The sequence below is a fragment of the Capricornis sumatraensis genome, chromosome 19 (assembly GCF_032405125.1).
Source record: "Capricornis sumatraensis isolate serow.1 chromosome 19, serow.2, whole genome shotgun sequence".
NCBI lineage: Eukaryota > Metazoa > Chordata > Mammalia > Artiodactyla > Bovidae > Capricornis > Capricornis sumatraensis.
The window spans coordinates 18,339,271-18,354,970 of record NC_091087.1 but is presented as its reverse complement, the minus strand read 5'-3'; the positions used below and the strand labels follow the sequence as shown (position 1 = coordinate 18,354,970).

The 15,700-nt window shown below is 41.0% G+C and overlaps 1 protein-coding gene across 5 annotated transcripts in view; it reads left to right on the top strand.

Moving 5' to 3' along the window:
* Positions 1-15,700, top strand: part of MCTP2 (multiple C2 and transmembrane domain containing 2) — a 202,634-nt gene that overhangs the window by 77,293 nt on the left and 109,641 nt on the right. For all 5 annotated transcript variants that reach the window (XM_068991401.1, XM_068991400.1, XM_068991399.1 and 2 more), the window contains exons 11-12: positions 450-543; positions 15,174-15,276. In XM_068991401.1, the coding sequence (XP_068847502.1) occupies positions 450-543; positions 15,174-15,276 (197 nt within the window). The remainder of the gene's footprint in view (positions 1-449; positions 544-15,173; positions 15,277-15,700) is intronic.

Genomic DNA, 15,700 nt, shown 5'->3' with positions numbered 1-15,700 from the left:
TCTATTTCCATCCCCACTCTTTCTGGTGGTAGTATGTACCCAGGAAGTGTCCAGGTTTAGTTCTCTGATACCCATAAAGTTTATTCTAACTGAGTCAGAATAATGTTGCCTTTTGGGGTGATTTAAAAGTTTCTTTATAGAGAAAGAAGAAGGAACAGAGAATCAATGTCATTTTACACCCATTTTCCTGGTGGGATGTCTGTACTATCACCAGGGGGCTATGTTAAAAGTAGATTGCATGTGCTTTGTAATTTGTTTATTTAAAAGCTGAAGTTAATTAATTCTCAGTCAGTTTGAATCTGATTGTTGCAAATGCTGAAGTTCCCTGTTGACTGATATAAGGAGGTTTGGAACTTCTCCTAGCTTTGCATGAGAAAGGTGATGATAAATCTAGAAGGTACTTCCTGTATCAGAAAGCTGTGTTCATTGGATCTCCTTTCCTCCCCCAGTGCTTACAGAACTCCCTGAAAGATATGAAGGACGTCGGCATTTTACAAGTGAAGGTTTTAAAGGCGGTAGATCTCTTAGCAGCGGATTTCTCAGGTATAAAAATCTTTTTCATCCTGTTTTTTTTCATTTTTATTTATTTCCTGCCTTGAAATGATCCGATGGCAAAGCGAAATGTTTTACTCAGTAGAAGCATGTACAGAGAAATCATACTCTTTCAAGCAGAGCCACAGAAGAAAAAGTGCAAACAGGCTCTCTCACTTTACACTTTTCACATTATCCTTTGCAAATAATCTTGCTGTGATTAGATAATGTGCTAGTCCCTTTGGCTTTCAGAGATATTTGTGGATGATTTGCGTCATGACTTCTTTACTGGTTACATGTCTGAAGGTTTTCAAGAGGGCTTCGGAAGACAGACTGACGTCTGTCCTTCTCTCTCGCCGTACTGTGGACATAGGGTCCTGTCCTTGGCAGAGCATACGGTGTAGTGCCTGGATCCTCAGTCCAACCGGCTGGCACGTTTCTGTAACAGCAACCAAAGTCTGGGCCATGGAACCACTTTGCCATTGATATCGTGTTACATGAAATTTCTCTTGGTGCCTCATGAATTGGAACTTACAGACAGAGGCTAGAGCAGACCTGCTCTGTGATGAATTCTGTGATGAATTCACAGTCTGTGATGAATTCTGTTTGACTAAGATGAGAATAATCCAGACATTCCAGTATCTGATTAGACAACGGCTCTCCTCTCCTTGCTGAATTATACCCTTGTACTGACAGTTTAAACACCTATATGACAGTTTACTTACCAAGTAAACTGATGAATATGAAGAATGTTACGCAACATGGAGCTATCTATTAATGCAGCAGTGCATTTTCGTTGTTATAATTTTAGAATGTGGTCTACTCTCTGTGTAACCTCAGCTTCTGAGGCTGGGGGAGCTCAAACTCTGGAAAAGAGATTGTTAATTAGAAGCGCTTTATATTACAAAAATAGAATAGATAAGTTTAGAAAAGAGTTCTCCTCACTCTCCTTCAAAAAATGAGTGGAAATCATTCTACAAGATGATCATAGTGTTAAGGAAATGCCCAGTGAGAATATTTTAAAAATGCTTTTTTGGCCAATATGAGTATAAAAATTCTCATTTTGTGGATGAACTACTTCAATGAGGGCTTCTGATATTCATCAGTTTACATACTTATATAGGCTTAGGTTGATTTAGAAATTTTCCTTTCTTTTGAAACTTAGTTTATGAAAACAGACGTTTCATGTGACTTCATCAGAAGTAATTTTAGTTTTCATCACTAAAACACATGTAAAATTATTTACCAGTTTTCCAGAGCAAATGGTGTCTTCCTTCTGTCTCAGTGTTTTGATATGGCACTTTTTGAATCTGTGATTGTTGATGGCTCAGTAAACATCATCTCAAGACCCAAGAACTCATATATGCCTTCAAGCAGTATTTTCAGAAAATCTTTTTGTAGTTTTATATTTTGTGATCACCAGGAACTAATTGCAATGCATTAAAAAACTCGTGTATAGCTACATCCATATGTGGAAATACTCTTTTAAAAATTACCTTATTTTATGCTTGCTATCAGGTGACTTCCATAAACCATCCTCAAAACTAGGATTTATGGAGGTTGTTTCAGGCCAATGTGAATTCTCCAAAGAGTATTTTCACTGTTACAGCGAATAGGAGAGAAACCTGGCAGATGAAAGTTTTTGTAAAGATCAGTCTATAAGGCAAAACCCTCTTTTCAGAAGAATAATATTGGTAGAAAATGCTACTGTTTGGTCATTTTCTTTATATTCAAGATATGCAGTAGATAGTTTTGGAGTGGATGAAGGTGAGTATTAGAAGATTCCAGTAACAAAGAAGTAGTTAGAGATCAAATAATGCTATATTATTTGACTAAATGCCCTGGTGTTTTACTGTCTCTATATTACCTATGAGAAAATTATCACTCTTCTGATTTGAAGCAAAGATCCTTGTCATTAGCTAAACATGCTTTTAGACCATATGGATCTTTATTGTTGGAATCAGATCTCACAGTCTATGTTCTTCCTAGGTTGGCTCACTTCATAGGTGAACAGACTCACTCAGTCTGCTCCAAACCAAGGTGTATTGCTTTAGGGCAACCAAGTGGACCTAATCCAAAGAGTTCTAAAGCAACTTTTCTCTGTGGAAGAAGAAGTGAATTGTGGTTGCTGTGATGAAGCAATAGGATATAATTAATACCTCCAAGATGTTAGCCATTATATCATACAGTGGTAACTCACCCTTTTAATTACTGTTGTTATTACCAATTCACTTGATATGCAGTAAAAAAAAAAAAAAAAAGCCAGCTTCACTTGATCATGGATCAGAAGAGGTACGCATCATTGGCAGTACCAGGAATATTGAAGAAATAAGTAACTATTTGTACCCAGCATTTTCCAGTCAGCCTTATTTATTAATGAGTATTTCATATTTGTTGCTCAGGAAACAGAGTGTTCACCCCTGCAAATCAAAAAGAACTACATTTAAAAACAATCAGTTATTTCATGTCAGTGTATGGCAAAAAAATCACAATATTGTAATTATCATCCAATTAAAATAAATTAATTGATTAAAAATAATTTTAAAACTGCATTTACTCTGCATAGCCAGGGACCTTCCCAAAGAATAATGGTCATTTCAAAATGGAACTTTCCACCTTCTTACTTTTTTTTAAATGATTGTTTGTGTTTGTTGTTGTAATTGTTTCTTGGAAAAAATACCAAATAACCATGATGACTGATGCTTCAAGTTTGTTTTACCTAGAATTCAGGGACTCTGATAAAACAAAAGTCCATGGGGGCAGGTCTTGGCAGTGGTCCCTGTGGAGGTGAAGGTTACAGTTTGCAGAGTGCAGGGACCTGTTGTCCTAGAGGAGAAACAAATGCATTTGCCAGCTCTGCAGTCAGTGGATTTGCCAATTTTAATGTATCTTCTCAGGTAGCAATTAGAAAAAGAAAATACCTGTCACTCCTCTGCCCTGATCAGAGCTAGGAGGATGTTCCTCACTAGTGGTTACTGATGTTTTGATAATGTGGCCATAATAAGAAACTTTGGAGAAGCTAAATTCTCATTACTTTCCTGGTGTTTCAGAACATTGGAATAATGTATATATATATATAGAGAGAGAGATACAATGTTAGTTGCTCAGTCCTGTCTGACTCTTGCAACCCCATAGACTGTAACCCACCAGGCTCCTCTGTCTGTGAGATTTCCCAGGCAACAATACTGGAGTGAGTTGCCATTTCCTCCACCAGGGGATCTTCCCTACCCAGGGATCAAACCCAGGTCTCCTGCCTGACAGTACCTACATTGCAGATTCTTTACTCTGAGCCACTAGGGAAGCCCTTATATGTAATATATCACACACACACACACACACACACACACACACACACACAATGTATACTATATATAGAAGCATGTGTGTGTACTAAGTCGCTTCAGTTGCGTCTGGCTGTTTGCGACCCTGTGGGCTGTAGCCTGCCAGGCTCCTCCGTCCATGAAATTCTCCAGACAAGAATACTGGAGTGGGTTGCTGTGCTCTCCTCTAGGGGATCTTCTTGATCCATGGATCAAACCTGCGTTTCCTGCATTGCAGGCACAGTCTTTACCGCTGAGCCACCCAGGAAGCCCCATATATATATACATGATATATTATTTATATATCATGTATATACATATATATGTACATTCACTGAGGTGAATTTCTTTGCTATTATAAATTTAACTTTTTATATAAAGATAAAAATTAGTGCAACCTTCCAAATGTTATATTAATAACTAAATCTACAAGTTACTAATGTTAAGATGTTTACAAAAGATAAAGACTTCAGTGTTCCAAAGTATAAAAAAAAATTATAACTTTTTCAAACTAACTCAAATCTTTGATAAATATACTGTTTTATTGTATGATTGAACCTACTCAGTATTAATTTAAATTTATATATAACTTGGTATTTTATATGTGTGTCTGACATTTGTGTATAAATGAGAAGACCTTTTATTTTAAAGAATTGGAGGTAATCTAACTTCCCTTTTAGCCCATCCCTTTAAAATTGGTGAAAGATATTTTAAAGTTCTCTGTAGCCAATATGAGATATGGACAACCATGTGCAGTTATTCTAATACAGGAGCCTGTCAGATATTTTTATTAAAGCATTTGTCTCACAAACACCTTGCCCCAATGTAACCTAAAATCTTTAAGTAATAGGTTATCCAATCTGATGTCAGTACTTCTGTGGTAAACAAGGCCATAGCCTTGATTCACAAAACAGATGATAAATTGTACTTTGAAACTCAAGGTGAATGTAGCTGTTTGTAATGCTTAATAAGACCAACATACTTCACTCAAAACTCAGCTGTTTTGAGAAATTAATAAAAGCCAAGCAAAAACAATGTAGAGTTTCTTTCATAAACTATAAAATGATAATCAAGTAGTTAATAGGTATATAGAAAAATAGAGGACTGAAACATTTTCTGGCCAGAATTGTATTTCAGGGACTTTTTTTTTCTGGTGATCCAGTGGTTAAGACTTTACCATAGCTGGTAAAATTCTTCATTTATTCTTTAAGTACATAATCCTTTCCCAAGAGACTGCAACTCATGCTTTGGATAAATCAGTGTTCAGTTCAACAATTCATTCATTGAAGATGAAGATTAGTTCCTGTTTGATTTGTCCTTTCTTTTCATGGTAACTGCCTTTCATTTTAATTCCTGTATATTATGGAAGAGATTGAGGGTGGGAGGAGAAGGAGACAACAAAGGATGACTTGGTTGGATCGCATCACCGGCTCAATGGACATGAGTTTGAGCAAACTCCAGGAGACAGTACAGGACCGGGAGGCCTGGTGTGCTGCAGCCCAGGGGGTTGTAGAGAGTCAGACATGACTGAGTGAATGAACAACCGCAGCAACATACTGAGGTATAGAAGATGCATAGAAACAGGTGTGCAAATCTTGGTTCTACTGCATTCTAGCCATGGGCACACTTAAGCCTTTAGCTTCTCATGGGCCTTTTAACAGTTAAGTTGGTGGTGGTAGTGGTAAAGAACCCACCTGCCAATGCAGGAGACATAAGAGATGCAGGTTTTATCCCTGGGAAGATGCCCTGGAAGAGGAAATGGCAACCCATGTCAGTATTCTTGCCTGGAGAATCCCGTGGATAGAGGAGCCTGGTTGGATTCAACTGAAGTGACTTAACACACAAGGTGAAACCTAAATGAGCTTACTAAACACATATTACATGCTCATTAAAGGCTATTCCCAGTCTTTGTTAAATTTATTTTTCTAGAGTGTAGTTGACATGGGGAATTTCACAGGTTGTCTTCTTGATATTTTGTTCATAATTTTACTGAATTTTAAATAATGTTGGAAATATCAGCATTGCTAATCACTGGTTAATCATTGCTAATCACAATAGCTTTTCAACACTTTTGGAAATCTATAGTTACCACTCTGATTTTTTTGTTTGTTTCTGTTTTATTGCCTGATAAAAGTAAAGAAAAAATATGCTTTGTGGCAGGAAAATTCTCATGCTGAAACCAGTTTAGTGCTTCTATTCACATTTTGTAATATGGATAATAGTTTTATTGATATAAAATATTTTTGTGGGCTCATCAATTTTTGTTGTACATAGAAGTGCTGTTTTGAGAAACTGTTGACCAAAATACTGCAGTTAGATACCATATTGTAGAGTAGAAATATTCCAGCCATATGCTATAATAGTGACTTTTGAGTAGTTTTTATAAATTATAACAGTATGTTTTTTGTTGTTTTGGGGGTTTATTTTTTTGAAACATAAGACTGCTTGTATCAGAAGAGAAATAGTCTTATAGTTATTGTTCACTGGGACTTTTAAATCACATGTCCATTTTCTAGTTTGTTTTCATTGTCTGCTGTTTCAAGTTGTGTTCATAACAATAGCTTCTCTCTTAAAGATGCTCCATTTTCAAAGGACTGACTAAAATTGCAATTTCTAGGAAGCTCAGCAATAGTCATTTAATGCTCTGAATTCATGAGAACCTTATGGCTAGCTGAGCCCAAATCAAGACCAACTTTTAAAAAACACATAAAAAATGACACAAATCTGCCTTGGCAGGCCATCTGCTTTAACAGTCTGCCAAGGAACATGAACTCTAGTCAATGCATCTAGCTCCGATAGATGCAAGTCTATCGGAGATACAGCCGTGTGTAACTTCCTGGCACCTTGAGAGTGAATGAGTTCAGTTCATTTGTGGCGCTCTGTGAATTAACAGCTTGTTCTACTGGTTGTGTTCTTAGTAAGATCTTTATTTATTCAGCCAGTGTACCTCCTCTGTGTGTGAGCCTGTGGTGGGCCCTGGTGACACAGTGCGGGTGGAGAAATCAATCACCGCCTTCACATGGAGTGACTACTAATCCCCCAGTGGTATCTAATGACTGTGCTACTGTCGAGGTCAAGAATAGGGTGTCAGGGTTCATTAAAGGGACACCTGTCTGGTGTTCTGCAGGTTGTAGCTGAGACATCAGGGATGAGGAGCAGTTAACACAGCAGAGATGAAGGAAAAGTGTTTTCAAATGAGGGAACAACACATTCCAAGCCTGCAGGGCTTTTCCAAGACGTGTGAGAAGCGAGTGAGACTGGAGAAGAGAGGATGGTGACCCTGAGGGGCAAGAAGGCTAATGTATTAGGTGGGACTGGATTATATAGGAACACGGGGTCCAGGGAAAGACATTAGAGATCTTTCTAAGTAGGGGAGTGATATGATCTCATACGAACTTAAATACTAGTTTATTCTGGTGGCTGTATAGAGCAAGCATTTTGGAGGTGCAAGAGTGAATCATGGGGAGGTGTTAGGCAAATTCGGATGATGCTGTTTCATGGAGCTTGAGTGAGAATACTGGAGTGGGTTGCCATTCCCTCCTCCAGGGGATCTTCCCAGCCTGGGGATCAAACCCAGGTCTCCCGCATTGCAGGCAGATTCTCTGCAGGCTGAGCCACCAGGAAGGCCCCTCTCAGGGAATGGAGTTAGAAGAAGGAAAAATTCTCATGTCTCCAGTTCTTGCTCTCTGTTTGTGCTGGAATATTACAACATCAGAAATGTAGTTAAACAAACATCTCAGCAAAATTGTCCTCTTCCTTTGTGGACTTCACAGTCTGAAGCGAGAGCTGTCTGTCCCCACTTCTGGCTGGACATCCACCACTGTGAAGTGATCAAGCCCTCATCTACAGAAAGCCACTGAGGCATTCAGTTGGATCAGAGATGCTTGCAACCCACTCGGGAAAGTAGGAGATCCATGAAAGTTAGGTCCAGAGTGAAGAGAGATCAGGATTTTCTCTTCTGTTAAAATCCCTCTCAGAGCCCAGCACAGTATTTTCCACATTTTAGGAAACCATAAGTTGCTTGTTGAAGGAAGGAGTGGGCACATCATAGCACATGGCATTATAATACCTAAAGTAAATGACCGTAGGAGGTTGAGAGGGGAGCTGCCTGGAGTTTAAGGTGGCAAAGAAAGTTCCTTGAAGATGCTACATCTTGGTCTAGGCCTTGGAGGTTAACTGGCCTTTGATTTTTTTGGAGAGGCGTGGGGCTTGGGAGAGCATTGCAGGGAGAAGCCATTCCGCATGCGGAATAAGAGGCAGGACTGAGCCCCATACCTCTGTGCTGCTCAGGGATGGGGCACAGATGCTCCAACCCTGATAAAATGTTTAAGATCGGGGTCAGATCAGGATGGATGGTGTGGGTAAGTTGTGAGAGAACATAGACTTTCAGGCTGAGCACTAGAATTGGCTCCAATATGTGATAGTAAGGTTTTCAACAAATGATTAGAGATGATAATGAAACGGAAGGGAGAGATTTTGGGAATGAAGTCTGGGGTGGCTGTTGCCCTTATCTGCACCCCCAGCCTGGGCTGTAATGCACCACAATTAGCTTCAGAAATTAGTTTCTTCTAGAAATTCTTTCTTCTAGCCCTGTCCCTTGTATCGACTGACAGTCTGTGGTGGTTCTTGGCTGCTGGATAAATAAAAAGAAATTTTAAAAAATGCTCTGGTCATGGTCTTCCAGGCTTCCAGCCAGTCTCTTCCTTTATCCACCAGTATCTTACATTTCCTGATCACCACCATTTAGCTGTATGTGTGTGTGTGTGTTTATCCCTGTCTGTATCTGTGTATGCACGGTAAGTCACTTCAGTCATGTCTGACTCTTTGTAACCCCATGGACCTCTGTCCATGGGATTCTCCAAGCAAGAATACTGGAGTGAGTTGCCGTGCCCTCCTCCAGGGGATCTTCCTGTCCCAGGGATCAAACCCAGCTCTCTTAACATCTCCTGCACTGGCAGGTGGGTTCTGTATCTATCCCCATGTATGTATGTATGCATCTCTCTATCTGTGTATATCTGTCTCTCTATCACTGTATCTTTCTCTGTATCTATCATCTATCTGCTGAATGAATGTAATGCTCTGATCTCTTCCGGTCTCCTTAGCAAGGACCTACCCATTTCTGCTGGCCAAGTCAGCCACCTCCTAAACCTTGCTCAGAATTCACCGCCACTGTGAAATCTTTCTGGACTTAAGCCAGATAAATGTCTCTGAACTTTAGTTTCCTCTTCTGGAAAATGGCACAAATACTCTATACCTTGTGGAATGGGCATGAGGATTAAAGGAGAACTTACCTGGAGTTGGGAGAGCCTGGCTCCTTCCAGCCAACACCCATCCCTGGGCACCGAAGTCCCCAGCTGCCCCCTCCCACTGGGCCGGGACACTCTTCACAGGGGAGAGGGGCCATGCATACCTTGGCTATGCCTGCATTGGGTCCTTTAAATGAAATTCAAGGCTAAATATAGAACAGAGATGTACAAATGAGCAATAGAAGGGAGATAAGGACAGCATGTAATCAGAGATCACAGAGGAGAAAATGGTTCAGTCCGCTGGCAGAGGGTGTGAGGGAAGTTTTCACTGAAAAGCATGATTATTCTGAGAGTTCCTTGAAGGTAATGACTTGGTGGTCCACGTACATTGGGGCCTGGTTCAGTGCCAAGAGCAGAATGGGAGTTTAATAAATATTTTTCGGATGAATGATATGACCTCTTAAATACTTCTATTGCTTGTCAATCAACTTCTGTAACTGATATAAAGGTAAAATTATTTAAACGTGAAACCTTCACTTGCTGTTGGAGGAATACAAATGGATTTTAACGTGCTGTTCGAAAATAGCAAAGGCTGTTGAGAGCAAGGCACTGAAACACCACCATGAATCTGAATCACCAGTGGTGTAGCCATGTCAAGGTGACTTGGCGTGTGGACGCAGAAGAGGTCATTTGGATGTTTGACCTGTAAAAACAGGGGGAGCAAAGAACAAGAGGGCAGACCCAAGTGTAGCTATGTCCTTTTGCCTGGTACTGTTTCGTTGGTTCTCTTGGGAAACATTTGGATATTTCATTTGTGATGGGAGATCATTTTATCATGATCAGATAAAAATACTGTTTAAATTTTACTGAAAGTCCCCATCTGTCTGGAATCTTCTTTTTAAATTTTATTTACCTGTTTATTTTAAATTTTTTGGCCATACCCTGTGGTACATGGGATCTTAGTTCCCTGACTGGGGATTGAACCCATACCCACTTCGTTGGAAGGCAGAGTCTTAACCACTGGGCCACCGGGGAAGTTGTATCTGGAATCTTTGAAGGGCAAGAAATCAGTCCTAAAGCGTGCATGCTACTCTATAGATGTTTTCATGTCTCTACTTCTTTTTCCTCGTCTCTGCCTATTTCTCCTGGAATATTAATAAATGCAGCATTTTAATGAGCTTTGACGGGATTATCTTCAGAGAGAGTCGCGCAGTGTGTTCCCCGGAGGCACACAACTGAAGCTCCCAGGTTCTGGAAGGAAGTCTGTTGCTCATTACCTGGGACAGCAGAGTGTGAGCTCGAGAGCAGGGTGGGCAGAACTCGGCCCACCTGTGCAGGCAGGCCCCTGACTCCCTGCTGGGGGGGACCCCAGGGCTCTCAGTATAAGTGTCAGACGGTTTTCCCCGAGCCAGTGCTGACGGAATGTCACGCCAGTGCTTCCGGAGGAGGAACCCTGACACCTCCCAACAGTCTGATGAGCGGTTAAGTAGCTGTTTCAGTTTGGGTTGAGGAGCTCAGCATCGTCTACCAGAGTGTTAAGCCAAGAGCATGTGGGTCCTTTCAAGTTCACAGTTATTCAAGAGATGTCGTGACCTCCTCCACTGACTTCTCTTCTGACTTTGCTTAATATTACAATTCTTAGGGCCATCATGTTGCTTCAAATGGTATTATCTCACTTTTTTATGTCACGTACCTCCCCACCGAACGCCCACCCTGTACCCTGTGAGACACAGCCCCAGAGTAAGACCTGCTTTTCTAAAAAAATCCAAGTATAGTTAATTTACCATGTTGTGTTACTTTCAGGTGCACAGCAAAATGATTCAGTTAAATGCACACACATGCACACACACGTGCACACGTGTGCGCACACACACACACACACACATATATTCCTTTTCAGATTCTTTTCCATTAGAGATTATTGCAGAGGATTAAGTATAGTTTCTCTGCCGTACAGTAGGTCCTTGCTGGTTATCTAATTCGTTAGTATGAATAGGCTTCCCAGATGACTCAGTGGTAAAGAATCCACATGCAATACCGGAGGCACAGGTTCAATGCCTTGGTCGGGAATATCTCCTGGAGGAGGAAATGGCAAGCCTGCCTAGTATTCTTGCTGGGAAAATCCCATGGAAAGAGGAGCCTGGCAGGCTACAGTTCACGGGTTCACAAAGAGTCTGATGCAACTGAGCACACACCACACGTACCTACAGACAGTGTGTGTCGGTTAATCCCAAACTCCTAATATCTCCCCACTTCCATCCCCTTTAGTGACCATAAATTTTCTTCCTATGTCTGTGAGTCTATTTCTATTTGGCAAGTAAGTCCATTTGTATCTTTTTTTTTTTTTTAACCAACTTTACAACAGATACCAAAGGAACTTCTCTAGGTAGAAAAGGCCATAATGAAAAAAAGGAAAATTATGAAATGTATCATTTTTCCAGATTCCACATATAAGTGATATCATATGTGATATCATATGGTATTTGGTATGGTATTTTCAGATTCCACATATAAGTGATATCATATGGTATTTGTCTTCCTCTGTCTGACTTTGCTTAATATTACAATCCTTAGGGCCATCATGTTGCTTCACATGGCATTATCTCACTTTTTTATGTCTGAGTAAAACATTTCTTAAAGAAGCAAGACTTTTTAAAAATGAAGATAGATTTTTGTGTGTTTGATTTGGGCTGCTCAACATCAGAAACCCCTTTAGGATTGGGGTGCTTCTCTCATGTTTTGGAGAAGGGATTCTGATTTGCTTTCATTCGGTGGGAAGCCAGTATGTTCTCCCTTCCTGAGCCCTGGCATTCAGGAGATGGAGATTTGCTAGGCAGGGCAGTCCCTTTATATCTACCTCAAGTGGAGCAGAGAAGCAGGCTTGGAGAATGCATATTAGAAGCAGCTCCACTTAGGGGGGCCTCCCTGGTGGCTCAGCAGTAAAGAATCCACTCGCAATGCAGGAGATGCTGGTTTAACCCCTGGGTCATGAAGATCCCTGGAGAAGGAAATGGCTCCCCACTGCAGTACTCTTGCCTGGAGAATCCCATGGACAGAGGAGCCTGGTGGGCCACAGTCCACTGGAGCCACGAAGAGTCAGACATGACTAAGCAACTAAACGATAGCATTTAGGGCCTGGACCAGAAATCTCTGTGAGGCCAGTTTTCCTGGGAAGAGAGACTGACTGAGATTCTGTGCCTGAGTATCCCTCAGCGTTTGGTTTCCAGTACCTTCAAACCTGAATTTCCAGCCTGTGCACCAATCCCGAGTTGTTGTTTAGTCACCAGTCTTGTGCAACTGTTTGAGACCGCGTGAACAGCACACACCAGGCTCCTCTGTCCTCCCCTATCTCCTGGAGTTTGCTCAAAGTCACTTCCATTGAGTCGGTGATGCCGTCCAACCGTCTCATCCTCTGCTGCCTCCTCCTCCTTTTGCCCTCAATCTTTCCCAGCATCTCGGTCTTTTCCCAGTGAATTGGTTCTTCTCATCAGATGGCCCAAGTATTGGAGCTTCAGCTTCAGCGTAAAGCCCTTCCGAATGAGTATTCGGGGTTGATTTCCTTTAGGATTGACTGATCCTGAGAGCTGTTTGCTATTATTTTGACAAATTCCTTTGCTGCTAAGTTTAGACAGGGATCCTTTCCACTACTTGTAACTGACAGTCCCGACACATTCATCTGTGTCCACGGCTCAATCCCTGTCTACTGGCCACTGAGATAATAGTCGTGGCTTAAAAGGTCTGGCCAGTCATATAAGCGTCCAGGCCACTAGTCAGCTGAATGGAATCTCCTGTTAATGACTCTTCTCCAGTCAGCTGCTCTTCTTGTCTTCTGTTTTTGAAATATCTTCATGTGAGTCCCTGCACACATGTCTCTCTAAGGACGTGCAGCACCTCAGAGCCCCAAGTTATTAAGTTCATTGAATGTAGGTTCAGTGGCCTGAATGGTAAGCCAGTAGGTCATGTGGCCTGAGTAGTGTCTGTATTAGGCCTTGGTCTGGATTCCTCGGCCATTTGTTGGAGGTACATCTGTCTTTATGCCCCCAATTTATTCAGTACACACTGCTTTATAGAGCACCTGTGTGTGCAGAGTCAGGCCATGTGTTCATGTCCTGTGGATGTTAGAGACCTGGACAGTTCTCTAGATCCCTCTGTCACGCTGAACAAAAGGGGAGAGACTTCCTACGTGGTCACTTTCTGGGTTCCCCTTTGGATTCTGGTTTTTCTAATTTTTTTTTTTTTCTTTTGGATGCTGTATGAGGTAAGATGGAAAAAGAAGTGCGATGGGAGAAGTAAAGGCTTAGCTTCATTATTTTTTAAGATTAAAAACTTTGAATTTACCTTGTGAAATTAGACTTCTGCATGTCTCTGAGCACCGAAAGTGTCCCATGTGTACTTTCGTAATTTACTGACGTCTAAGATCAGATGTGTGTATGGCCACTCAATTCCAGAGCAGAGGTTTAACTGCTAAATAGCCATCGTGGTGGGTTTAGTTGCCAAGTTGTGTCCGACTCTTGCTACCCCATGGACTGTAGCCTTCCAGGTTCCTCTATCCATGGGATTTCCCAGGCAAGAATACCGGAATGGGTTGCCATTTCCTCCTCCAGGGGATCTTCCCAACCCAGAGACTGGGAGATTGTTTATCGCTGAGCCACCAAAATAGCCGTGATGATACTTTTTCTCATTTTTCTCATCACCCTGTGGAAGCATGTCAGTTATCATAGGCTTCCAATTGTAGATGAGCAATTGTATTCACTCAAAGAGAATTTAGAAAGGAAACAGAGATGTGCTTCTGTTTTCAAACAAAACACACACGTGGGCCCTGTCATGTGCCACATTGACACCTGCTCTTGTGAATTCTGTGTTGCCACTGCTCTCAGGTCGTGTGTGGGTTGCATGTCAGCCCCAGCCCTGTAAGTTCCCTGACACCTGGCTTTCCCACACAGAGTTTATAGGGCTTGCTAAAGAAAGAGACTCACCTCTTTTTTAAAAAAACAAAGCACAGGTTTTTTTTTTTAATTGGAATATAGTTGATTTACAATGCCATATTAATTTCTGCTGTACAGCAAAGTGATGGTTATACATATAGTCGTCTTTTTCATGCTCTTTCATACTCCTCTTTTTTCATACTGTTTCTTATTATGGTTTCTCACAGGATATTGAGTGTAGTTCTCTGTGCTCTACACGGGAACCTTGTTTATCCATCCTGTGTATAAGACTTTGCATCTACTAACCCCAAACTCCCACTTCGTCCTTCTCTCATCTTCCCCCTTGGCAAACACAAGTCTGTTCTTTACCAGCTAGCACAAGTGTATTACTATAATATGTGGAATCTTAAGAAGTGGTACAAATGAACTTGTTTACAAAACAGAAACAGACCCACAGACTTAAAAAACAAAGTTAGAGTTGCCAGAGGGATTGAGGTGAGGGGAGGGATAAATTAGGCGTTTAGCATTAACATATATACACTGTTACATATAAAATAATCAACAAGGACCTGCTGTGTAGCACAGGGAACTCAATATTCTGTAATAACCTAAAAGGGAAAAGAATCTGTAAAAGAGTAGATATATGTATAGCTGAATCACTGTGATATATGGAAACTAATACAACGTTATAAATCAACTCCAATATAAAATAAATTTTTAAAAAAGTGTTTTTGTTCAGTCACTCAGTCATGTCCGACTCTTTGCAACTCTGTGGACTGCAGCACGCCAGGCCTCCCTGTCCTTCACCGTCTCCTGGAGCTTGCTTAAACTCGTGCCCATTGGGTCAATGATGCTATCCAACCATCTCATCCTCTGTCGCCTCCTCCTGCCCTCAATCTTTCCCAGCATCAGGGTCTTTTTCAGTGAGCCACTGTTTGGATCACATGGCCAAAGTATTGTAGCTTAACTTCAGCATCAGTCCTTCCAATGAATATTCAGGATTGGTCTTCTTTAGGATTGAATAGTAATTGAAAAAAAAAAAAAAACCTGCATGATTTTTGTTCATTTTGCCTCTGTCACTTTTGAGACTCGTTTGCCTCTGACCACGGAGATTCCTTTGTCTCTGACCCTTGTCCATTTTCTCTTTGCAGGGAAGAGCGATCCCTTTTGCTTGCTGGAGTTAGGAAATGACCGACTTCAGACACATACCATTTACAAAAACCTCAACCCTGAGTGGAACAAAGTTTTTACATTGTAAGTACTTTAGTCCTTGGAATATCAAAGAGCAGCTTTAACTCAGACCAATTATCCTTGATATGTGTGGGGCAGTCTAGGGCTCTTGAGTGGAACTTTCTGTCCATTTTTATGGGCAAAGAAGGAATTTTATTGTTTTTCTCCTTCTGAAAACCTTTTATGCTTTCATTTTATAGAGTATAGTGTTAATAATAGAAGAGACCGTTTGGAACTGCAAAAGAGTGTTATAGGACGCATTTGTAAAGTAGGTCTCTTAGTGACTCAATTAATCTGTGAGTAGAAGAAAGCTTCCATATATCCAGACTAATTCATTCCTGGGTTAAAGGAAATTACAAATGTAGACATGTCTTAAATTCAAGGAGCTTATATTGTTCAGCAGTATTTTAAAATCAGAGGACTTGCATTCTGCCAGTCTTTTGGAATC